The sequence below is a fragment of the Rhea pennata genome, chromosome 10 (genome assembly GCF_028389875.1).
Source record: "Rhea pennata isolate bPtePen1 chromosome 10, bPtePen1.pri, whole genome shotgun sequence".
NCBI classification, from domain to species: domain Eukaryota; kingdom Metazoa; phylum Chordata; class Aves; order Rheiformes; family Rheidae; genus Rhea; species Rhea pennata.
The window spans coordinates 21,218,889-21,244,590 of record NC_084672.1 but is presented as its reverse complement, the minus strand read 5'-3'; the positions used below and the strand labels follow the sequence as shown (position 1 = coordinate 21,244,590).

Below are 25,702 nucleotides of genomic sequence, written 5' to 3'. Positions count from 1 at the left end.
CCCTGTAACTTCATCTGAAAAAACTCTTCCTATCTTCACTTTGTCTGAGCGTTACAGTTAAAACCTCGTGCTGCATTATACCAACTGATTACTTAGGCTTAACCCTGTAAAGATTAAAGCACGCGCTTAACCTTACACGCTCTGAACGATCAGTAGAACCAAGGTTAACACGCGAGGGTTAACATGCCTCCATCTTTACAGCGCAATAAATTCAATCAGTAAATGCCTTAGAATAGCGACACTAACAGAGGTTGCCCAGCGCCTCTCAGGACGAGGTCGGAGCTGCCAGTTGTTATGGCAGTGCAAATAATAACGACAATAATTATGGTGCTCATTTAGCTATCAACAAGGTATTTTTAGACAGGAATGAACTACAGCTGTGTAGGGCAAAATACAAGCATATACTCCAGCTCTTGACAGATGATTGAAGGCAATTAAGGTACCATGCTCTAACGAGTTTCCATTTGTTACCTGAGCCACAGTGAGTTTGCTGCCCCCCCCCCCTCACCTTGCTGCAGATGTGAAGTGTGTTCGCTGCACATAGCTTCAGCAAAGTAATTTGAGTTTCCAGCAGGCCAGGAGCACGCAGCCCATCACTTAACTCAGCTGCCAGGCGGTAACACATTAAGCCATGCTAGCTCTGTTATGGGGAATCATTTGATCGTATTCTCAGAGAGTCTGCTGATTTCTTCAGCAGGCTTCAGTCTTCAGTATTCCGTAGTGATTTCTTCACATCTCATATGGCTATTGATCATTTTTATCTTGTTGGAGCTTCACACAAACCTGAGAGAAGAATAAGAAATAAAAGGAGGTGGATAAACAAGTTACTGTAAAGTAAGATTTACTCTGAATTTGCCATGCATCAGCTGTTGTTCTCACTGCAAGTGCAACCTTCCTGAATTAAGTTGTATTTTCCATTGTATTTTCCATACGTGCCACAGGGAAAGCTACTTTGCACTTACTGACATGCGGTTGCTCCTATCCAGCAGTAACTGTTCACCTGCCTTAAGATGGTCTTCCAAGGTCCATTCAGTAACACTTTTTTCAGTATTTGTGTTTAGTGCTAGAATGAGGATGCCCATCAAGAAAGTGTGTATTAAAAAAGGATACAGAATTTACAAATAAAGGATTTTCATTGTCTGTTCTGTTTATTTTCTTCCCTCAGATTTGTAAGAGCAAAGCGAAAGAATCCCAGCAGTATTATCACAGCTTATCCATCCGGCAGAGTCTGGCGATCAACTTTAACATCCAACAGGACTGTGGCCATTTCCTTGCTGACGTGCCTGTTCGCCTCCTTCCATGGGAGGATACTGATGCACCAGAGGTGGAGGAAGAGCAGGAAGAAGAGGAGGAAGAACCTGAGCAAAAGAACAGAGAGACCCCTTCCAATACAGAGGCTTCACAGAAAGACAGCTCAAGCAACCAGGGGACCATCAGCAAGCAGCGCAGCCGTGTCGTGGTCATCACACGGGAGGTCCCATACTTAACAGTGGCTGACTTCGTGCGGGAATCTACATCTCGCCATGCAAAAAGCCCAGATTTATATGAGAGGCAGGTCTGTCTACTCCTTTTACAGCTGTGTTTGGGCCTGGAGCACCTGAAACCCTATCATATCACACACTGTGACCTGCGGTTGGAGAACCTGCTGCTGGTTCATTCCAGACCAGGAGGCAGCCCTCTGAACTCTGAGTCCGTGGAGCCCAATCCTAACACTGCTTGCCCAGCCAGGTTAATAGTGAGCAATTTCTCCCAGGCCAAGCAGAAGAGTCATATGGTGGATCCTGAGGTCCTACGAGATCAGTCCCGCCTGGCTCCAGAAATCATCACTGCAACACAGTACAAAAAGTGTGATGAGTTCCAGACTGGTATCCTCATCTATGAAATGCTGCACTTACCCAATCCGTTTGATGAGAATCCAGAGCTGAAGGAGAAGGAGTATACCCGTGCTGATCTCCCCAAGATCCCTTGCCGCTCCCTTTACTCTCAAGGGCTCCAACAACTTGCCAGCTGCCTGCTGAATCCCAACCCTTCAGAGAGGATCCTGATATCAGAAGCCAAGGGAATCCTTCAGTGTTTGCTGTGGGGTCCACGTGAGGACTTGTTTCATGCTCTCAGCACATCTTCCAACCCAGCCCGGAGGGATGCCGTACTTCAGAACTGGCTGGACATCAAACGGACGCTGCTGATGATCAAATTTGCAGAGAAGTCCTTGGACAGGGACTGTGGAGTTATTCTTGAAGACTGGCTTTGCTGTCAATACCTGGCATTTGCCACTATAGACTCACTTCATCGCATTGTGAGAATCATGCAGCAGCACTAGTTTGCAGAACCTGTTGCTTTCCATGAAGCCTCCCCCTGCCCCAGTCCTCACTCCAGCCTGCCCTAGGGCTCACACTTCGTACAAGTGTTAAAAAAAAAAAAAAGAAAAAAAAGCCTAGATTTCAAAGCCAGCAACCCTGAGCAAATAGGTTCTGTTGGAAACATTGCATCCTATGCCTGATACAACCAAAACTTTGCTTTCTGCTAGGCTTAGTTATATCCTCCTACATTTGGATCAGACATTTTGTAACTTAATATCTGGTTGATAAGGAGAGCAAACCTTAACAGATACCACTATTTCTATCATTGCAGTGAACAAACTCCCCTCATCTTCTGGATGGTTTCTGTCATTTCTATGTGCAGCAGTGGCAGTGAATAGCACTGACCACCAGCAGAGATGGATTAATTATTAAATGAGAAACAAATGATCCACCATGCTCCAGGCCACAAAACCTTTTATTCCTTTCATTCCGCATCCCGTGTGAATCTTTCTCTCAGCTTAGTCAGTCACCCCTAAATGGGCTGAACTCCTCTTTCTCCTGGCCTCATTCAGAAGGATTCAGATCTTTCTAACACTGTTCTGTTTTCTTCCCAAATGTGGTTATTCTGCTGACTGTGGCCAGTGTCAGCTAGCAGTAAGTATCTCTATTCTGTCCTCTTCCCCCTTTCTCTTCCTCTGCCTGCTCATATCCTTGCTAACCATGGATCCTTGATTTCAATGATCCTGCCTTAATCAGGACATTATCTTTAGCTTAAGATCTCTGTATTAAAAAACACAGTATGCTCACACCGTCTTTCCCATTTCCCACATGACGCTCACCAGGCTGGATAGGTGATGTAATGTAGATATAACTGTGTTTGTACAAGAACGATACAACACATGGTGGACAACTGAAATTTTGCTTCCGCTGCAAAAGGCGCTAAAGCCTGATTTGAAATGGATAGAAAGTACATAACCTTCTCTGACAATCACTGTTAGAACAGGAATGAAAATAACAGCCACCTCTTCTGTTTTATTTTGGTTTGCTCTTGTCTCTTGTGCCATATTGCAGAGTGGAACTGAAACTGGCACTGCTGGATGTTGGCAGAGGCAGAACCGTTCAGAGCGCATCTGTGTGTAGTGAACAGGCTGCGTGAAAATGCTTTTACTCCAGACAGTTCTCTGAAGGGTAAAAACAAGGGGGCAAGAATGCTGGTTTTTAATTAGTGAGGGAGCTGTTAAGTTTGGCAGCCACAACTAACAACATCGTGATCCACTTTTCCTGTAGCGCTGCTTGGCTGCGTATTTCTTATGTGTGACCAGGGTTTTCTGATGTCTAACAGACAACAACCTAAAAGCGGCATGTTGTGGAGACAGCTCAAGGAGCACTGCAGACAGGGTTTGGGACCAGCAAATGAGCTATTGAGTACTGAAGAGGTGGAATTTTAAAAAAATCCGCCTGAAGGAGCTTTGCACTTCGCAAGGCAGCTGCTGACTTCTTGCCTGACGTAACAGCTGTTTCCTAAGGAACCTCTGCGGCTGCGCAGACAGCGTCTTTGCTCAGTATTGCTAGGCTCTGAATGGCTTCCTGAATCGCTCTGAAGAATACGTTTGGATGCAGGGGAAAAAGTGACACCGAATATTCTGACCGGGGTGATGGACAGCAGGCAGCCCTAGTCATGAGCCTGTGCTTCTCTCCTATGGATCTATGTGCAATTCTTGTATGTATTTTTAAAGCTGTACATTACAGTGTTCACTTTACACACCAGCCTTTACCCGATGCTAGATCTGCAGCCCCTTCTTTTACTTTCCTGGCACATAAATGCGCCGATACCCATGTGTTTTTTTTATGGATTGATGTTTCATTTTAATTGTTAAAACTGTGAGGAATCAATTCACTTCAGCCTTGAAACAAATAGCCACTTTATACAGCATATGCATGCTTGGACCAGATGCATGGAAACTGAACAAACAGTCCTGCAGGCTTAAGGTCAGCAAAACTAGCTCTGGATCCACACTATACATTCGGAGGGGTTAAAATGTCGATACTAGTCTTCTCTGGCATCTATCAGAGCTAAGCTGAATAGTGCGTAGAAGCCTACATTGATTGTGCAGTAGTATATAGACTGTTTTTGTGACCTTCCTACAGATTTTTGAAACTTGGGATTATTATTCTGTTGTTTGATTCACCTGTATCAGTGAAGGATCAGGCAAGGATAAGAATAATATATTTTAATGTGATATATACTTTTTTCTTTCTGGCAAAAGGTTAGGATGTCGGCATTGATGAAAAAAGAGGACAGTGCATTGAAAGTCCAAGTGCAATGTATGTAGTTGAGGTACTTCCACTACATCAGGAAAGAACGTTTCTACACTAACGCTGAGCAGCTTGTAAACGACCCCTTTACAAGGAGTCACGCACGCAGTGCAGCCCGCTCCCTCGGGATGCGGGCCGGCAGCGCTCGGAGAGCGCGAATACGCGCGGCGTGACAGCTCGCCCCCATACTCTCTGCTACCTGCTAGTCACTGTGTGTCGAGCTGAGAGCAGGGCACTGCTTCTTGTTCTCTGTGGTCTGGTTTTGTTTGTTCTGTAGTACCTGTGCGCACATAACTTCTCACATAAGTAGTACAGGCTGTGTGAGCAGCTCTCGGACCACTCGCCACTGCAGCAGGCTCGTTCCTTTCAGCCAGTAGGTTTCTGTATATACGGACACGTATTCTCAGCGTCGCTTTCGTGTCAGCGCGCACACGCGAAGTTGAACTTTGAATGTTTTACAGCCCTTCATATTTAATGCAGCTGGTCCAAAGCCTTTGTATCTCTCGCTATCTAATTTCAGTTTGTATTTTTTGTGATGAACCAATACTCACTTTAGCTCTGCAGTATATTCAAGCATGGATAGATTTTGACTACCAATCTCTTCCTTGTGCAGCACTGGGTAAACTTTAGCAATTTGTAGTGTTGTGTGGTTTTTTTCTTTTATTCTTTCAAAAAGTAAGAACGGTCAACAAAGTCGAACGCCATCTGGCCTGAGCTATTCCTGTGGGAGCTTCAGGCTGACTTTGCAGATATGCCCATAACCGGTGATTGTAACTATGTCTGTGGCGGTCCTCCATCCTGGCAACAGAGTGTGCCAGATAAGTACCTGAGAATGTATGCATTAAACTGATTGTAAACAAATCCTAAGAATGCTACAGCATAATTGCTAAGCAAAAGGAAAAAAACCCATTCTGCTTGTAATTGGGATCCTGTGTGTAACAGGAACAGAACCCCTAACTGTGCATAGGTAACTTAAATGGACATGTGCACAGATCTTGAATTTTTTAGTAGTATAGCACTTTCAGCTGAGCTCAAGAAATAGGAAGAGCTGCAAATCTAAGATAACAGTATTGACTGTAAATATATATTTTTCTATTAATAAAAGCTGCCATTCAAATATTTTTAACATGAACTCTACAGATTTTTCCAGTGCAAACTAATTTCTGGAAAGTCAAATGCTTGTTTGAAGAAGAATTGTAATGAGTGATTTCTGATTCTTTTAGAGCCATTAAAAATCTCTCTAATGTTACAGAGAGAGTACAGTGATTGGATTCACAATGTTTAGTGCCTTGTCAAAAAAATAAAATGAAGTTGGTCAGTTGATGGGAATCTTATTCTTCTGGTGATAGCCCTACAAATAATACTGCCCACACTGGGATGTGAAAGACCATTTAAAAAAATGGTGTATTTCATACGAGGATGAGGGGATCTAGTCCATGAGAACATTTGTTTCTCGAGATTCAGTTATGTGAGCAAGTTCCTTTAAGCTGCTTGTCATACAGCGTAACATCAGGTAACAGCCAAAATTGTGGGCTTTCAAATTTGGAGTTGAATCTGCACAAGGGAGGTAATAGTAGGTAAGAAGTCAATTGGTCTCATCTGACCACAGCAACATCCCAGCAGCCTATTGCTTTGACAATCGACTCCGGACACTCAGCGTCCAGGCGAGGAAGCGGACTGGTGTGGGAAGAGGCGGCGCAGGAGAGGCGCCCAACTCCTGCCGGGACACGGGCCGGGCCGCCGCTGGCGGAGGCGGTGGACGTGCTGCACGCGGTACTCTGCGGTGTGAAATGCAAGCCTCTGGTAACACAGGAGCTCTGGAAAGCCGTTTCCGAGATATCACGGAAGGTGTTTTTGCTTTGTATTTCTTCAGTTGGAATTGTTTATTCACTGATTATCTTTCAAGCCTCAGATTTGATCCAGTCTATGCATAATCCAGGTGAATGTAAAGAGAATCTACTAGTAAAAACTTGCCCAGAAATCTTCAGGAATAAAGGAGACCCAGAATTTTACTCTGGAGCCTCTGGAATGTCAGAATAGAGAGGCATGGCCTCTTTCTAAAGTTCAGACACGGTGAAATCTGTAATTCAGGCTAGACTGTTTTGTTGCTGGCCTACAAGCAACAATGCAGAGAGCATTTACAGAAATGTTCCAGCTTACGTCTTTTAAGCTCCACACGTGCCAAAAGCACCCACAAGATACGAGTGGATCATCCTGGCATTGTAACACATGGGAATTCCAACATACTAGAGAGAAGAATATGCTGTTTAAATAAATCAGATGTGTGTTAGCAATCAGTTATTGGAAGAGTTTATTCTGCAGCTTCATACTATAGGTCCCATATGGCACATAAAAATAGTATTTGTTGCTGCATTAGAAATGTCTGTTTCTCAGTTCTTGTGCTGAGAAGCCCCACCCAAATTAATATAATTTTTGATTTTTAATAAAAGTTTAATGAACAGTTAAACGGTTAAATTCATGTGTAAATATAAATTAAGTAGTCCTGTTTTTATTTAATCCAACTGTAATTTTTCTGAGGGAACATTTAATGCACTTTCCTTTCCCCCTTTCCCCAAATAAGAATTAAGCAGTCTGTTTCTTCTTAGAAACTGTGTAAGACCATTATTTCCTACATGACTGGGCCATCAATTTTACTCTGATTTAGAAGAGGTAGTGCTTCTGCTAAAACTCCTGAAAACCTAAATAGAGCAGTCAGAGCCCTTTGGTTACTGTACAGAGACGTGATGATGATTTAGTTATGCAGTAAGGTAACATGAAAGAAGTGCAGTATAGAATTTTAAATACTTCTGCAATAATACTGCTCCCCAAAAAAACACCTGTATTTTCTTTATAATATTCTTTAAACCATCATCTAGATTCCAAACACTTCAAGGGAGGAAAGGGCAAAATATACTTTTCAAAGATATACTGGGGAGTAATTTCTTCAAGGTATCCTCAACTCCAAAAGGCAGAGCAAGTCCTTTCCATTGCTGTGTTGAAAAGAATTTCTAGTAGACGATCTGTATGGATTTTATTATTCACCTGGATACAGTATTAGAAGGATGATGGTTTTGAACAGATGTAGAACATGATTTAAATAATTTCCTATACGTCTCCTTGCATTGGTGCTCCAGTCAGCATTTAGTTGGAAACCACAGAATGCTTTCAGATCGAGCAGAGTTGCCGGTGAGGCATGAACTCTCAGCTTTCCTGTACATAAGCATTTTACCACTCTACAGAATTTGAGAACTTGGTTTGTACTTCAGGCTATGAAGATTTTTTTTTTTCCTTAAATCCACGGGGAAGATTTCAGGGATTTAGAAGAGGTTGGAATTTTTTTATATGGAAGAAATACATGTTCATATATATGCATATATATATATATATATATATGTGTGTATGTATGTATATGAAGTTTTGTATCCCAAAAATATTCTTTGCCCCTTTTGTTTGAAAATATATATATTATATATTATATATATAATATATATTTAAGGTTGTGTAAATTTTAACAGAGTAGTTTCATAAAAGAAATAACATCTCTTCAAAAATGACTTGAAACCTGTTTCTTTATCCTTTGGCTTGTTGGTATTAGAAGGTTTTGCAGTTGAAATCCTTGGGTTTTTTTCTTTTAAATCTTAATTATGCTGAGCATTTAAGAATGTTTTTGTTTTTAATAAAAGGGGAAATTTATTTTTAAATTAGGGATTCCAAAATTGACGGTCTTTCATAAATGAGATTTCTTTAAAATCCCTTAGAAAAGGGATTTTTTCTTTTCTTTGTTTTTGATTTCAACTCCATTTCTTGTGGGTAATTTGTGTTTGGAATTCCTGGTTGCATTGCTTTATCTGGTGCTTCATATTGATATTTACACATTTTTATATGAATAAGTATATAAACTTCAAGCCTTCCTTTGTGATCAGGGGCAGTTACACTCTGGTTTGCTGTGGTACTTTGCTGTGTACTCTGTGGCATTCATGTTACTGTGTAAATAAACTAGTTTTATTACACTGAAGGTCAAATTTGCAGTCGTCATCTTTTTCTCTCTTAGGCAACTAGCCTAAAATGCAGCCTTCTGAGGAAGATGCCTGACCTCGGCGTGCTTGTTGCAAGGTGGCAAGTCTTGGCGAAGTTTTGGCTAGGAGAAGAGCTGGCCGCTTCGCAGCGGCAGCTGGGGTGCGGGCGCCACTGACGCGAGCTAGAGCAGCTGGGGCTGGCGGCCGGGGCTGGGGCCGGGCTCCCCTGCTCCCCAGCACCACGCTCGGGGCACAGCACCACGTACCGCCTCCGACTGTTTTCCTCCAAAGTCTCACCGTGGCTGGCACTATTTCAGCTCCATCTGGACAAGCCCCAGCAGCAGCCCGAGCCTAAACCAGCCGCTGGCAGCTGTGCTGTTTTAACCGCCGTCTTGTTAAGGCCTTTGTGGAGTGAAGTGACTTGACACACTGATGAAAACGGAGACAGCGATGTGTCCACGCCAGGGCGACTGCTGTCACTGAAGGCGCTGAGCCGAAGTTAGCAATTTCCCTAGTGTGGACAGGGTTTAAATGACCTGCTGCGAAGGAATAAATGGCTTTAAGTGATTTTTTATATGCTGTGACAAAGCAGGATGCCTCCAAGGCACTCATCTGCAGCGCACTTCGCTTTGTGTCTGATCCGTTACCTTGAAGCCTATAGCCTGATGGAGATTCTGCTGAAAAACAGATGGGATAATATGTGTCTTCTGCGATGAAGCAGACACACTCCAGTGCTAGTAAGATCAAACAGCTCCATTTTGTACACAGATTTGATAGGTAGCAATAGTAGCTGCAGGTGCTAATTTATTAGCATAGACCAGATGACATCAGATACGTCACAGCAATGCTGTGGTTCTGCCTGAGCATAGCACTGTTTGTAAATACTCTTAAAAAAAATAGCAAAAAGCCTGAGGGCTCAATTCTTCCTGCAGTTACGCTGGCTTTGTGCAGGTGTGTCACCGACTTCAGGAGGGCTGCACGTGATCAGAGTCAGTGTAACTACTACAGGCCAGTCCCATCTATCACTCGGTAACTGTTTCAAAGCTTTCCAAAACCATTTTAAGCTATTGTCCTTCTTTTTAAAAATGCAAAGCTAACCAGCTCCAGAGACATCAGTAAATACACAGCACATTTAACAGCCTGATAGAGATATTTTGGCTTTACCAGAGTCATCCCTGTTCACTTTAATGAAGTGCCATGGACTCGGTTAAAAGGGTTGAATTATGCCATTTGTCAGTGGCAAGCACCAACCAACACTGTGGAAAGACATCCAAGAACAGTCTGAAACCTTTCAAGGCACAGTAATTGTACTAGTTTAACTAAAGCCTGTTTGAAACTAGTTGAGTTACGTCAGTGCAAAGTCTTTAGTGGATGTCCTTATGGGGGTCACCGTCTGGCAGTCTCATTTTAGCTCACGCCAGACACAAATGCAAGTGAAGCCAAAAGATGCCTTTTTAAGCTGATAGGAAAATGCTTGCATCAGGTTTTTTACCAGCTCAAAAACTCACTTTTTGGTAGACAATGTTTGTGAAGTAAAGCACTAAGTTCCTATGCGTGACAAACCCTTATGATTTAGGAAATCTTCATGCATCACGTAGGCCCTGCCAGCTGCCCCTTTAGTCCCAGTTACGAGCTTCTGTGCTGCCATTTATGAATCACACTATCCTCCTCCTTATTCCACAGTGGTTTTAACCAGAACCAGGTAAGAGCAGCTAGCTCACAAAGCAAACTGTTCAAATTACGTGTTTGATGGGAAATAATGGATGCACTGGAAAATCACTAATCATTCAAGGGTTCTTCTTCAAAAAATGAGAAAGAATCCAAGACCTGCATACCACTGAAAATGGCACTCCCCCTTCCTAAACAAAGCAGTTTGCTTCTGTAAAATATGCACAGATGCTCAAATACTGCAGTGTTGATATTGGAAACTACACAAGGAGATAGTTCTGCTCATAAAGCCAATATGGCTCTAACGTAATCATACAACAAGCCACAGATTTTAACACCAAAAAGGGACCATTACGTTATTTGTCAGATCTAGGCTTCCCTTTTCATCTAGCTACTACTGGATTGATGTATCCTGGATTGGTAGAAATCTCCTGAGACCAGTAATTTAAGTGCAAGTATGTATTTCAGAAAAGTACCTAGTCTTTATCTGTGAATATCAGCAGCTGGAGGAGTCATGGCTCTGTGAGTAAAGATATGTGTTCAAACACCATTTGGGCCTTCAAATCTATTGCCGTTCACCTGGTGCTACTACTGCCATCCCAGCAGGCAGCTGTAAATCGTGGTTGGAAGATCGAGGCAGGTTCCTCGCTATCAGACCATCTTTCAAATGAGAACAGAAGCCAAGTGAGCAGTGTCTGGTGGCCAAAGCAGGCTGCAGAGCACTGCTTAGGGACTCTGAGGCAGATTCATGTGTATGAAATCAGAACTGAAAATTATGGCTGTTGAACATTTTCTGCTCTTACCCACAGAGACCAGTGAGACCTGCTTGTTTTGCTGTTGTTAAGGTTTCTTTTGCTACATTGCAGTTGGCAGTCAGGACATTTGCAGAAGCAGACGCTGGAAGTAGCTGACAGTCATTTAAGGTAAAGCTACAGGTCTCCACTACATCTTACACGACACGGGGGGACAAATGGGAATGCAAAGGCTTTCTGCAAAGGTGTTTTTGCTGTCTGTTCTTGTTCATACTAGGCAGCCCTACTCACAGCCCCTCTGTTCAGCGAACAAATGGGAGGCTGCTGTCTCACCCAGCTCTGCCCTGATGTGCGCCATGTAGGTACCTGCTTGGTTTTTTACAGGGGCCAGGATGTGCTGTGCCGCTGCTGCTGTCACTCGAGGCACCTGGCTTGGCGCCCTGTGCAGGGGGAGAGCCAGCGATGCGGCGGAGGGGCGCACAGCCCACGCTCCCCCGTGCTGCCATTCGGGGTAGAGCGGCCCAAGGACAGCCCCTATGCGCAGCGGGACAGAGCAGGGGCACTTAGAGGCCTGATGTCCAATCTCAGGTGTTGCCTCTCTGTGGAAGTCTTACTGGCCTAGATTAGCAGCAGCGAACAGTGTAAGTTTAACATCAAAAACAGACATGCTTGCAATTTAACTGTAGGAACTCAGCTATTGAGTCCTACAGGAGCACTATGCTTAAATCAGCTTGCTATCAGAGATAGGCTTGTATCCTGCCCCATGGACGGCCAATACCTAAACCATGAAAACAGCAAGGGGAGCAGGTCTGCTTGCAAACTTTCTCCATTTTAGTCCTGAAAATAGCATTTATGCTTCCTAACCTTAAATACTCCAGCTTATGCATCAGTAGCTGTATGGCAGTTACTGCTAAAGCAGTCACAAGACATTAGGGTTCTCCCCAGCTTAAAACAAGCAGCAGCAATGGGATATCAGATGATGTTGTGGGATACCACATGACAAATTTTTTATGGCTCCAGTTAAAAATGCTGTAAAACGATCCACTGCTTCCTAAAACCCAGGACTAGAGCTTGACCAACACTGACCTTTTTGCAGCCATGAACCATACAGATTGTTTCTCTGTGGCATGCAGCATCTCCCTCTGCACGTATCACCTTCAGCATCTCGTTCCTTGTGAAGCTCGGCACATAGTCCCGTTCTCTTCACTGCCGTCAGTGAGACCTTCCCGGTCCGTGTTTTCTCAGCTGATGTGGCCCACACCACTGAAAAATTAAGAGGAAAGATATTGGCACGCTGTAGAAATGTCAGAATGTATTTCATCTCTTGCACATCAATAACCTGTTTGCTTTTCCTGGGCAGACATCTCCAGGCCTAGAGCATTGATTTTTGAGAATCCTGGATGTTCAGATTAGACTGTTTAGTTTATTTTTTAGTAATAGGAACTAGTCTGAGTTTATCCAACATTAAATTTCCTTTGCTGCTTTTGTCTGCTTTTTCAGGAAGTTTAAACACACCTAGAATCTTTCACAACCTTCTGCGATTCATGCTAGCCATAAATCAGTTTCACGGGGTGATTCATCATTTCTTTCTGCAAATCAGCAATCAGAAATGTTGAATAACTTGGGCCCAAGACTGGTTCTTGGACACAATAGTCTTTTTTCCCTAAACAATTTGCATTTGTCACAGAATTCTTGTTTCTATGATTAAAAAGCTGTATTTTTCACTCACTAAAAGGAAAATAAAAATACAATGTGGGATGTGTGGCACTCCCAAAGTACTTCACAAGGAGGGCATAAGTCCTATGTCACAGACTCAGGAACTGATGAACAGCAAAGTGAAGGGATGTGTTCAAGGACACAGCAGCCTCATTGAAGAGGGACAGGATGCAAGAACCTCAGGCCGAGTCCAGTACTCCTAAAATAAGTCCTACAACATTTCTACTCACAGGCTGTTTACCACCGAATCATGACTGATTGCCCACCACTACCTAAGAGCCTCCATCAATTACAAAATTTTTACTATAAATCTATTTTGTTGTTAATTTTAACATTAACTGCTCAAGCAAGAAAACAGCAACATTACACAGCTTCTAAAAAGAAAGGAAATCAGAGCTGCACCACTGGAATAGTGGATCGAGTCGCTCCAATGTTTACTTCAGCCTGAATAGACCTTCAGATTGAGACTAAAACTTTTTGTGTCCTCTGCCACTTTGCCATTCTCTTCTGTGCACAGAGCAGTGTCAATGTCTCTGTTTTGCAGGCAGTAATACTGCCTTGGAGCACACACACCCCCCCACCTCGCTGGGAACGGTCTCGCTCCTCGGCATTCCTGAGCAGCCTCTCTTAACAGGAGACTCTGAGAAATGGCCTCCCTGGACATGAACAGGAGTGGTCAGCCTGGGCACACCATCAGAAATGTGTGCATCAGCCTGTGGGTTTAAATCCCAAATCTTTCTGCTGTATTATCATGCCGATGACTTTAAGCAGTCTCTACTGCGAGCTTCAAAGGTTTATGTGATAAGCATGTATGGTTCGTATTACTCCCCAGTCAGAGGTCTGCAGTCCTTTCTCAGATGGCATATGATACCGCTCAGCCCCACATTAGTGTGAAATACACTGAATGGAGATTCAGTGAGAGCTCTGGGAACTTAGGTGAAGATTAACAGCACGGGGGAACACATTAGGACACTCGTGTAAACCACCCTGTCCTCTCTGCTACCGGGCAACCTGCAAAGTAGCAGACTGTGAAGGCGTCTTTCTTATGTTGCAGTCACCAGGCAGGCTCTTTAGGAGCTTCGGATCTCTCCTAGAGTGCTGGGTATCGTTCCAGTGCTGATGCACTGGAAAAGTGGCATCCAGGAGCTGCAGACCATGAGCTCCATTTAGCCTGATTACTCAAGCATCAGGAGCAGTCACAGGGGTGGTGGGTAGAAAATAACCAGTCTAAGTCTTCTCTGGAGTCAGTGGCTGGCCAGAAGGCCTGTCATTACAACAGCATTGCCAATTTGCATGAAAAGAAAGTGGACAATAAACCACCCACTTCTGACACATTCCCAGGATGACACTTCTAAGAAGCCGAGCGAGATGCAGTACAGTCCCTTCAAATTAAGTCCCTGACAGCTTCTGTCAAGCACTGCCAAGCTGATGGCCCTGGAGTTGGCAGCGCTCCATCTCCAGAGAACTGAGGACCTCCCAAGTTAAGTCAGCCAGGGAAGATCAAAGAACTGGCCAGTGAGCCTGACTGGTAACTTTCCCCATGAGCTGGTATGAAGCAATTGCAGAGCTGCTCCCCAATGCTCAGGGCATGACTTGGATTTAGCTGTGCGCTGGGATATTTCTTGCCAGCCCTGATTCCTGCACCATTCCAGGACCCTGCCAGGTAGTACGTTCTTGAAGTTTCTTCACTTCTGGCCCAGCTTCTGCCTACACTCCTAGACCGGTGAAACAGAGGCTTTCCTAGCTTCCTGACATCAGCTCACCCTTGATTACAGAACCACTTTCCAGACCCAAGGTATCCTGCCCCTACTTAAGGCATGTCCCCACGCAGGACTTTCCCCGACACAGAGAACTTTGAATCTCAGATGTGGCGGGTAGGCAGAAGAGTCTGGGAACTACAGCAAGTGCTTTGAAGGTCCTACCAGCTGAAGTAGCTGAATGAAGAAGTGCTTTCACACACACAGGCACAAATCTGGAAGCAACAAGTCCCAGACAAGACACAAAATGCCACTGAGCAGGCAAATGGTGTCCACCCACATTCACAGAGAGAGAGGGCTGGAAATCATGCAGCCAGACTTCAGTGGAGGTATGCCAGTTTATACCAGTAAGCATCTAACACATAAATCCCATTAGTAAGTGTAAATAAATCCAAGAGGAAATGACGCTAGATTTACCATACACCTCCTTCTTCTTGGCAGTCTGTTGATACACTCCTTACCATTACAACCGAAACACATGGCTGAGCCTGTCACTCATGGCAGAGACAACAAGCTGTACATCTTAGGGATTGTGCCAGTAATAATCCTTGGCCAAAATAACTTTTCCTTCAAATTTGTTTAACGCTGTGTGTCTTTTTAAGGATTCATTTCTTTTCTCTTCTGATTATTTTTTGAATTTCCAATTTTTTCTCTCACTGTGTAGCCAGTAATCAGATTATCCGTTAATACCTGCCTAAAGCAGTCAACATTGATTAAAAGAAAGAGTGGGCATTGTGCTATTTTTAATACAAATGATTTAGTTCCTGAGGCTGAGATTGATTTAAAGGGGTGATCAACTTAACACGGGATTGAATTAAACTGGAAACATCCGAATGCAATATTTCTTACATCTCCAAATTGCCAAAATAAGCCAGTGGCATGGCTCTGAATTTATGCTATCCCCTGAAAAGGTAGGAAGAGCAGTTTGTTTTAACCATGTAAGGAAAGTGTGCCTTATTCTGGATGTAGTTAGATAAGTGCTCAAAGTTGTTAGCAATTTTCAGAATGGATATAACGTAATAGCAGAAGATTCTATCTGGATAAGAGCCACATGTTCATCTTATAAGAGCACGTCTAAATTCTTAATTCACACAATGTAGGCTGGATTTCCAAAAGTACTATCTGTTCACCCACACACTCCCACACACACATGTGTGCACAATTGCTACAAAAGAGACTAGAAGATGTGGGTGCTCACCACCTCCAAAAGCAAAGCCATATACCACATTGTAGATGCCAGGCAAACTTAATACGGTCATCAGTTTATTAACACTTTAATAAATGGTTTAATATAATTTTATTTTTCACGCTGCCCAAAATACCTTACTAATAAGGGTGATTACACATCAGTTTCTAATTTGAATGCATTTACTAGCTCTGAATAGCCCAAGTAATTAAGATTTCAAGCCTCTCTGCAGTAAGCAATCGCTGAGCTCAGGATACTGCCTGGACTGCACTGAGCTGAGTTCTGCCCCTCAGTTTGAAAAATGGCCTTTTTTTACCCAACTCATCATCAAAGATCCCATTGCTGTTCCTGCCCCAAATCTGACTTCATCAGGAAAGTGCTGGTGTGCTGCACTGCATTTTAGCCATTTTACTGAGATTCCAAACAGCTTTTGAGAAAAACTTTAACTGATTTTAATTGACTGTTTATTCTCTCCTCATGGTAAACGCTACTTACTTAGCTGAGAAGACTGACTTGTCCTTATAGCCATACTTTCCCCTAGAAATGTAGAAAATATTAATTTTTTTCATCATATCAATGAATACCTTTGTATTTTGATGCAGTGACTGCAGACAAAAGATTATTCTTTCCAATATGGTTAAATGTGAGCATCTGCCTTACAAAAGCAGTAAACAAAAGCAAGAGGAAAATCTTGGCATGCTAAAGTTATGACCTAATTCTATCCTTCACTGCACTTCTTCCTCTCTCCAAAAAAATCTTAAGTTCAAAATAGCTGTCCTTGTGCAGAACAGTTCTTACTCTCTGCTCAAATAGGTCACTTCAAGAGTAAAGGCAATAACTGCACATAACCCACTGAAACACAAACCAGCCACAGTGCTTACTCAAGCAGCACACGGCTGGGCTCTGGAATGCTTTATATCTCTGGAGAAGGCCTTCCTTGTGCTACATGCAGCTGTGTTTTGTATCAGAGACAGAATAACTCTCCAGGCTGATTTGAAAAATCAATTACAATTATGGTCAGGAAAAATGCTCAAGTTCAATGTGAAGTTCACTGGACCCCAGACCAACAAAACCTTCTGCTAACACACATAGATCTCCGGCTTGGCAAGAATTTACATGCAGAAAGGATGCCTTGGATGGAGACTCATGCATTTTACAAAGATGCATCTTTGGTCTGTGAAGGTCTAGATGTAAATTAAGATAGCCCCACTGAAGACCACTGAGCTACACTGATTCAAAACATGTGAGAGGACAGTTTATGGAATGCAGACACAAGGATATGAAAGGAGCAGCTGTAAATTATTCTTATGTATGTGCTGAATGTGTCAAATAATAAAACAGCATGGCCATGAACACAGGAACCCCCAGTTAACTATAAAACCTCACAAGTTAGAACCTCATAATTAAAGCCCGCATATCCCTGGCAAAGCTGTCCTATGATGACAGCCACAGCTGGAGGTTCAGTGGAGTTCAGTGGCCGACCACCGCACCACGGTTTTCCTCAAACTATACCACATGAATTTAAGTGAGCAAAGTGCTCGCCCTCACCAATGGATTTGCAGTGAGCATGATGCTTGCTGTGAAAGAAAGGCAGGTGCACTACCTCAATATTTCTTTGGCCCAACATTCTGGCTATTCAAAATTGAAACACATGAAACACAACCTGACCAAGCTTGCACTGCTTTCAGCTTACAACAGTCAGTAAGCTGGATCTGTACTCACAGTGACCTGCCAATATCCATAGGCATCGGTGAAAGGAGAAGCTTGATCCTCCAAGAGCAAAAAGCTTCCCGCCCCTATGTACACTCTGTTTTGTCTCAGGTTACTTGGAGCATCGGTGCACCTATTGCTAACAAGAGAAAAAAGCACAAAGGTTTATTGGACGTATTCATCATGGTCAGGACTTTCCTTGTAAGCAGTTCTATCCCAACTCAGAATATATCACGTCTTTTCTCAAATATATGGGGTAGATGTTTTAGGGTTCTTTCTTTTGGTCCACCCAAAGTCCTGATCAGGAATGGGAAGCCTAAATCTAAATCTCACTGAACAGTACGGGAAGTTTCCGAAGGAAGCTGATGCAAGCAGCCTATTTTAGGACACTGCATTCTTCCCTTTCCTTATCCCCATAACAATCTCTTTCTCTTTCCCTTGACACTGTTCACCACTTGGTGAAGAAGTGCCAAAGAGAGACACGCTGAATGCCATATGCACACTGTTGTGCAAACTGGAAAGAGAGGAAGGGAGTCTTCAAGCAGTACTAGACAGTCTGACCCTGTTGGCAGAAGTCCTCTGCCTCCTCCCTGCGGGGCCGTTCAGTGATCTCTGCTTGGCAGTGACAGCGAAGGAAGAACGAAACACAACAACTGCTTTTACAGCAAGTATGTCATCCCTGGGTGAGCAGGAAGGAACCCTAAGAGCAGAAAAATCAGTGAAAGCCAGTGTATATGTCTGTGTTTAACAACAGGCCAGTGCTGTATATCAGAAGGATTGTGTTACACTTAAGAATTTGATCTTTTGCCTTTGTTTTTACCGGATTTTATTGTTCGTTTTTTTAACCAAAATCGATCAATAATAGTAGTATAACACATGCTCTCTCTATTGCTTATATATATTATTATAGCCTACAATGCTATGTGCCATGTCTTTCACTATGAAGACATTCCCGAACAGGTTAAGCCAATGAAAAATGCAGATGCAAATTTGAACTTTCAAATAGTGAAATATAATCTCTCACAATGGCTTGAGGAGATAGAAACTTCTGTATTTACAATGGAGCTCACCCCCCATCCAATCTAATCTCAGTATAAAGCTGTATTTTAGCATTCAGTAAATCTCCTCATTTCCAAAATACCCTCAGAGCCTCCTTGCAGGCTTCCAATCCACACCCATTGGCATATATGCCGTGTTATTTCATCAGAAAGCAAAGAGCTTCAGACACTCTGGGAAGGAAATTTTTTATAATACAGTATTATTTGCTCCTCAACAATCCTCATCCTTATCTCTGATCACAGGTGCAATCTTTGTTCAGGTGTAGATCTCTGGTCCTCATCCTTCCTCTGCCCTAAAATACATACACCTGCCTGCTGAAGCACACAGGTCATCAGATGAAATATAAACTGCTGGCAGGTCACTGCTTCTGGCTTGCAACACTGCCTGATATTTTTAGTTAGCTTAGTTTGCTGTTCTAAATTGTAAGAAACTGCTTCCTAACAAAGTAAGGAAGCTGCTATGTGAAAGAATAGCCTTAGTATCTTCTTCCTGCAGCATTTGTGTGATTGCTGCTGGAGGTAAAATCTTATCTGCTATATCTTAACGTAGATATATGATGTTTTTGTTAGGTTCATAGGCTTTTGTACCCAAAGAATGCTTTCTGGCTGAAGCAAAGGAGATTTATTCTCTTCTGTGCCATGGAAACTCATGTAGGTGAATCAGAAATCTACAACTGATGAGACGACTGCCTGAGATGTGTGGGATCAAGAGCATTTCTGGGTTAAAAGCATGATATGCCAGTCGATTATATTAGGTTTAAGGTGAGACAGAAGTGTACTGAAATCAAGGGCACTATGGTGTAACACACTGGAGAATTAAGCTCTGTATCTTTTCACCTGCTCTTTGCTTACAGGAGACCTGAAATCTCTGGGAGGCTGCTTGTTTCTGCGACCAGACTGCTCAGTGCCATGTGTGGCACACAACCATTGTGGTGCCAGGGGACAGTGCCTACAAATGCATCGTGCAGTTCCTTGGTTTTGTGGAAGTAACAGCACTTACTGAGGAGGTCAACTGGCCTGCTCTGAGGGGTTCTTTCTTTATCCTTAGCACTGTCTGCTGACAAAATAGTATTGTGGATCGATCTTTACAGGGGAAAGAACACTTCAAATGTGCCTGCAAGCAACACGAGCAATCAGAGATACAGAGCTGAGACAGTGCAGCCTGCTCTGGCGGGGCACCGTCGACATCCATGGAGAAGCAGCATGAGGGATCACTGGACAGGTTTCCCAGTCTTACTCTGTAGTGAAGCAACTGCGGCATTACATGGGACAGCTGCAAAAAAAAGTCAAGGACAGACTGACATGGAAGCGGGCAGCAAAACTGAAAGCGACAGACTGAACTGCTGCTTCAGGCTGGCAGGAGGAAGGACGTGGCAGCCAGGAGAGGTTCGGATGCCAGGCACTGGCCTACGTGTTTGCTGAGTACCGCTGAGGCCGGGACCGTAAGCAGGGAGCTTTGCCTGCAGAGCCCTTTGCTGACGCTAAGAGGAAAGCACATCTGTGTACCAAGAAATGAGGAGGAGGACTCAAGCACAAGCAAATCCTCCTGTTTGTCTGCACAAATAATGACAACAGCCAAAGCCGGGAAACGGGAGTGAAAGTGTGTTTTTATATCTGTGAACAAATTGTACCTGGCAATGAGAACACTGGGAGTGGCTCCGCTGGGGGATGCTGACTGACTCGCTGGCTGTGATTTGGCAAGGTGTGCAGAGTCCCTGCTTTGGTATCCTGCTGTGGCAGAAGTCACCAGATGGTGCTGTTACATGTAGGCTTGAAAGTTCATTATCTTAAAATGGGAACATGCATGGTCTTTGAGGAAATACAATGTTCTTGTTATTTTTGGGAAGCCTGGCCTTTTAAATTTAACTTCCATCTTACTCAGATCATTTTCTTGAGTCAAGTTCTTTACTCAACAGTCTTTGTGGATTTTTGGAAGAGGAGTTTACTAGCATGATATTTGCAGCCTGATCTGCAGGAAGGCTGGAAGAAATGGGATAAATGCATAAGCCGCACTAAGAAAACATGCAGTCATAACTCTCGTACTACTTATTTTTCTGCAATTGGAAACTCGCACGCAAAACCTGAAAATCTGCCCACCTCACAGTGGATACATGACTTCAGTCCATAAAATTGGCACCGTGTAGTAAAAGATATCTCCCAAGAATGCAGTGAGGATTAAGTAATGGTAGTAAGGTACTTGGGCTTTTCAGTTTAAAAAAACTACAGAATAGCATAGCATTCCTACCTATTATTAATACAACACCAACTGTGCCCATCTTCTAAGCATCTTCCCTCTGAAGGGAGGGATGCCTTAAACCATCCTGCTTCAATTAATCAATAGCTTTAAGACAGTCAGCACAAATATGCAGAATATGTATTTCTATTTTTTCCTTCATTATCTTTTAATAGCTTTTAATAGAAATAATTTAATAGAATTCATCTCGTTAAAAATAGATGTCACATGCACAACAGTCTTCAATATCAGCAGAAAGGAAACACTGCAGCACTAATTTGATCTACTCCTTGAAATTTTGAGAGATGTCCGGTAGATGGCAGCAAATAGCACTCAAGGGAGTTAAAATCCCCTCAAGGTGAATGCCTAAGAACTACTAAAATAGTGTGAGCAATTAAATGTTTTTATCGTCTATTTGTCATGAACTAAACTCATTTATTTTGCTCTTTGCAGAGAGTTAGAGAAAATAAAGACTTTCGTAATGTTGGACTTGACGTGTATGTAACAGTAAAAATATAGTAGCACTTGAAAATGACTTGTCAGTTTGATAAAATTTATAATTATTTGAATCATTTATTCCCCAAACAGAAGGCTATCGCTATAGGTCCCTTCGCATAAATCAAGAAGGCTATTAAAAGTAGTTTCAGGAGGAGAGCAATTTGTTATGAAATGAAGGTCAATCTCATTAGATCACTATAGCAGGTATCCTAATAACATCCTGGCAGAAATGAGGTATCTCATTACAGAAGTTGTATTTTGTTTGAAATATTAGGCTGTCATTAAGTGAGCACTAAAATACACATAATATTGGAGAACATAAATTATTCCCCGAAAAACTGGCCTACAGTATTAGAGAGGTACTAAAATACAGATATGGGCTCGACATAAAACTTAGTGTTTTATGTTTCTTCTAGCTGGATACATGTACTTGATAGGAGTTTGTTTGGTTGTTCCTTCTGGATATTGAGCCACGATCAACTTGCTTTTACAAGAATTAGAGTGCTGTTTTCAGAAATGAACACAGCAAACTACCACTGGTAAGAAGACGTTTAATTTTCCCTGCAGTAGTTGAGGAGGATTAATTATCTGCCAGCTGTGAAAAGGCAAAATTTAGAAGGGAACAGAGACATTTACAGAATACTAAAAGAAATGCTGGTTTTTTGAAGAAAAGACAAGTAGTCACATTCCCTTTAGTTATCCTTACCCACCTGGAAAGTAGCAAATGGGTTTTTTTCCAGATCTTTCACTATATTAGAACTGCTCCTGAATGCTAAGGTATGCTGAAACACTCTTCTGGAGCCAGGTCACACTGTTTAGCACCTGGCAGGATTACGCTGAGCATCTGCTCTGGGCCCATTGATAGTATCTTGGCCTTTCCAACTGGGCAGGCAAAATATTCACGGAAGGGAGCACAGAGTAACAACTGCAGTAGGAGCCTTGACTTCCAGAAGCTCCAGGTCTCCTACATATCAACTTAAGACTCATAACACACTTGTGAGGTGGAGAAACAACATCAGGAAATTATGAGGAAAGCAAAGACAGAGGATACACACATTTCCTTGTACCACAGAATAAATGCAGACAAGGTTCTCAGGTCATGCACTTTGTGCTTTGACTGCAATATCCCCTTTCTCTCAGTATTATAGGGTTAAATCACTGGTAAACCGCAAACAAGTTTGATAAAAGGCCTGTGTACAAACACAGATGCCAAATCTTGGAGCAACTCACAGCAGCTACAGATGGCACCAGCAGAATAGTTCAGTAGAGATGCATTTCAGAAGTGAAGACAGCCCAGCTGGTTTGTGATTACAGTTTGGTTTTTTAGGGAGTTTTGTGGCATTTTTTTTAAGATTAATCTTTTTGTTTTCTTCTTTCCAAGGACGTACTGAGCTAGAGCAATGCCAGCTATAAGGATTAAACAGTTTAATATTAGATTTTTTTCTTCAAATACACTTCAGCTGCAGGTATCTATGTAATCGACTGACAACGGTACTTAGCATTACAGGCAGAGAGGTCCCACACCACCTTATGGAGACCCTGTCTGCAGTGCGTTTCCCACACCCCCATGCTCCCCAAGCCATGCCCCTGAGGTGTGCCACCACCTACAGAAAATGAAGGTATCCCCATCATGTAATGGGGACAGAGAGACAGGCATGTTGGGTGATGTGGCCAGACAGCTCTTGTACAGGACAAAGTATAAGGAAGCCCATTTCTTTGATTTTTTCTGCCTGTTGCTGAGTTACTGTCTTATCTTTATGTCACCTTCAAAATATTCTTTGTGAAGCACTTTCTGCACGGGTAAAACAAACTTAATAGCTAAGGTAAGAGTTGTGCAATAGCTTGAACTGGATGCTGCAAAAGGGAAAAGGCAATACAGATATACAGAGTATGAGCAAGAAACAGGAGCACAGCACAAAGAGCAGAAGAGTGTAATTACAGAAGATGACCTTAACAGCTGTATTTTGAACAAGAAAAACAGCAAGTGATGATGGTTGGTATTATATCTGTTTAAAGCATGTAAAGTTCAAATTAAAGTGAACTAGATGCAAAAGAGCAGAGGTTCTTAAATGCTGCTTTTTATATCATTCTTGGGAGGTGCACGGTTTTGGCTAATAGCAGGAACTGCACTGGAACTCTGTAAGAAACTATACAGCCCCTTGGCTGAAAGGTGCAGGGCAGTGACAGTTTAAAGGTTCAAGAGAGCTCATCTGACCAAGCATAAGCCACTCATTTAGGCTCCCTCTATATTTAATGGATTGTGAGGTCCCTCCAGAATGTGAGCCATTTCATCTGTCTTGCACACCTGCTTTCATATGGGATGGACAATCTTTTCTCTTTCTATTGCAACAGAAGTTAACTTGGGGAGCCAGCTTACACTGTCTAGACTAAACCAGACATTGGCTGGAGGAGATCAGGGAAGGTGAAACACTTTCTAGGAGTCTCAGTTTTGTGGGAGATGAAGCTGGAGGCGCTTTGCTTCCAGCAGCAATGCCAATAAAACAACCCAACTGCCCACTGTTCATTTCTGCCTATGTGTGGCCCTGATAAGTGGGGTGGTGCATGTTGTCTTGGGGACAATCCAGTGAATAAACTGGGAAAAAATCCAAGTTAAAAATATAACTTTTTTTTTTCTCTGAGTTATTTTTTACCATAATCTGCTCCTTGCTTTGTTTCCATGGTTACACAAATACTTACAATGGTACCGTTGCTACCCTCATGAGAAGAAGCGTTAAGGAGAAGGCAGAAGGTACAGTGGAGGGTTGCTTAAGCTGGCTGCAGAAAGGCAAAACTCACCAAAGCATGGTCTGACTTTTCACAAACCTTTCTTTGACACTAGTTCTTTGTTTAAGAAATTCCCATCTCCCAGTCACTTCCTTAGCAGTGCTAAGCTGTTGACAAAAATGCAGTGCCCCACTTCAAATAGCTGCACTGGCTCAGCTGGAAAGGGAGTGGGGCGATGCAGGGACAGGAGCATGGGGGCCTGCAGGTGCAGGCACTGGAGAGCTGTGCTAAGCTGTGCTGCCAAAGGAAAGGTAATGTGACACTGAAGCCATTTCCCAGGATGTAGACCCTGAAAGAAGAGCTCATAGAAGCTGGCAGAGAGCTCTAGTAGCAGATAGGATGATGGGGAAGGGAGAAGGTGTCACTTGCAGTCTGGTGTAGTTTGTTCATCTAAAACCCAGGATAGACAGTGCCACGATTTCTCCCACTGTTTTTCTCACAAAATGAAGTGGATGAACCACATGGATTCAGCTGCTTTCCAGCATCAGAGAAGACTTTGAAGTCAACCCACACTTACTTCTTATTAAATACAATGTTAATGTACTTCTGGATAAGCTACCAATAGCAGTGACATGTTTTTTAAGTGGAATCTTTTCATATTCTGTTTTTTTGAACTACTGTATGGTTCTTTGGGTGTATAAGCAGAACTGTTTCAGATTCTGCCTGACTACAATTTATCTTGAAACTCTTATTTCTGCAGTACTTCTCAAATCTGAAAGAACTTTCTCCAACATGCCAACCTTTACCACAATACCACAATGTCTAGTATCAAAAATGTGTGCTAGAATAAACTAAATTAGGGCATGCAAATATCCTTCATGACAGGCAACATATTTGAATAAGGGTATATATTATTACATAGTTATTTTATGTAAGTTTTACTTAAATGCACTGTATATGTATGTATGTATATATTTATGTCTGTTTTCATTATTGAAAAGTGCAAGTTATATAGGTTAATTCAGATGATAGAGACCGTATAAGGAAAAGACAATAAACTAATCTCAATCTTTTTGTTTCCCAACATCATGAAGGGTGTTCCCTCTACATCACTTCTCTGGCAATAAAATGAACCTTGCTTCCAACATCTGATGATCACGAGTGACTCCTATGAGATCATTTGCTACCAGTGAATGGCAATTAACATATTGCAAGTCTTGACTGGTACTCCTGGGACCTACTAAATCAGGCGGGTGGGACCTTAAAGAGGTAAGAGATTTCTTCTGTTCCAGAAAAAATGAAAGATCTAATGTATTGTTGTCCTCCCTACTTAACACTGACAGTCCCTATCCCTATCTCTGTTCACTAGTTTGCAACACACTGACAGATGCTGTCTTCTCCTAACTGTGATTCCATAAAATGACTAAAAAGGTTGATTAAGAAAATGTTTGTGTCAAGCAATCAGGCATTTTCACTGTGCATCCTTCAGCTTTCATGGACATTCCAAGGCTCTTATATTCTTCAAAGTATCAGAGAAGCTTCTGATTATTTCATCAGATGATGAAAAATATGAGATTATTCTATAATACCTAATTCTTTCAAATAGAGATACCTTATTTTAATAAGATTTGCTACATTCTTTGTCCCAGAAACAAGACTTCTCTAATGCATGCCTGCAACTGCAAATTATCATTGCTGTGGATACACGATGTGTCTACAGGCTTGTCAAGATCAATGATTTTTAACACTGTAGACTCAATTGCATCAA

The 25,702-nt window shown here is 42.6% G+C and overlaps 1 protein-coding gene across 5 annotated transcripts in view; it reads left to right on the top strand.

Moving 5' to 3' along the window:
* PEAK1 (pseudopodium enriched atypical kinase 1) overlaps positions 1-8,631 on the top strand; it is a 124,104-nt gene extending 115,473 nt beyond the window's left edge. For all 5 annotated transcript variants that reach the window (XM_062583300.1, XM_062583303.1, XM_062583298.1 and 2 more), the window contains one exon: positions 1,166-8,631. In XM_062583300.1, the coding sequence (XP_062439284.1) occupies positions 1,166-2,320 (1,155 nt within the window). In that variant the 3' untranslated portion in view covers positions 2,321-8,631. The remainder of the gene's footprint in view (positions 1-1,165) is intronic.
* Positions 8,632-25,702: the final 17,071 nt, after the last annotated feature.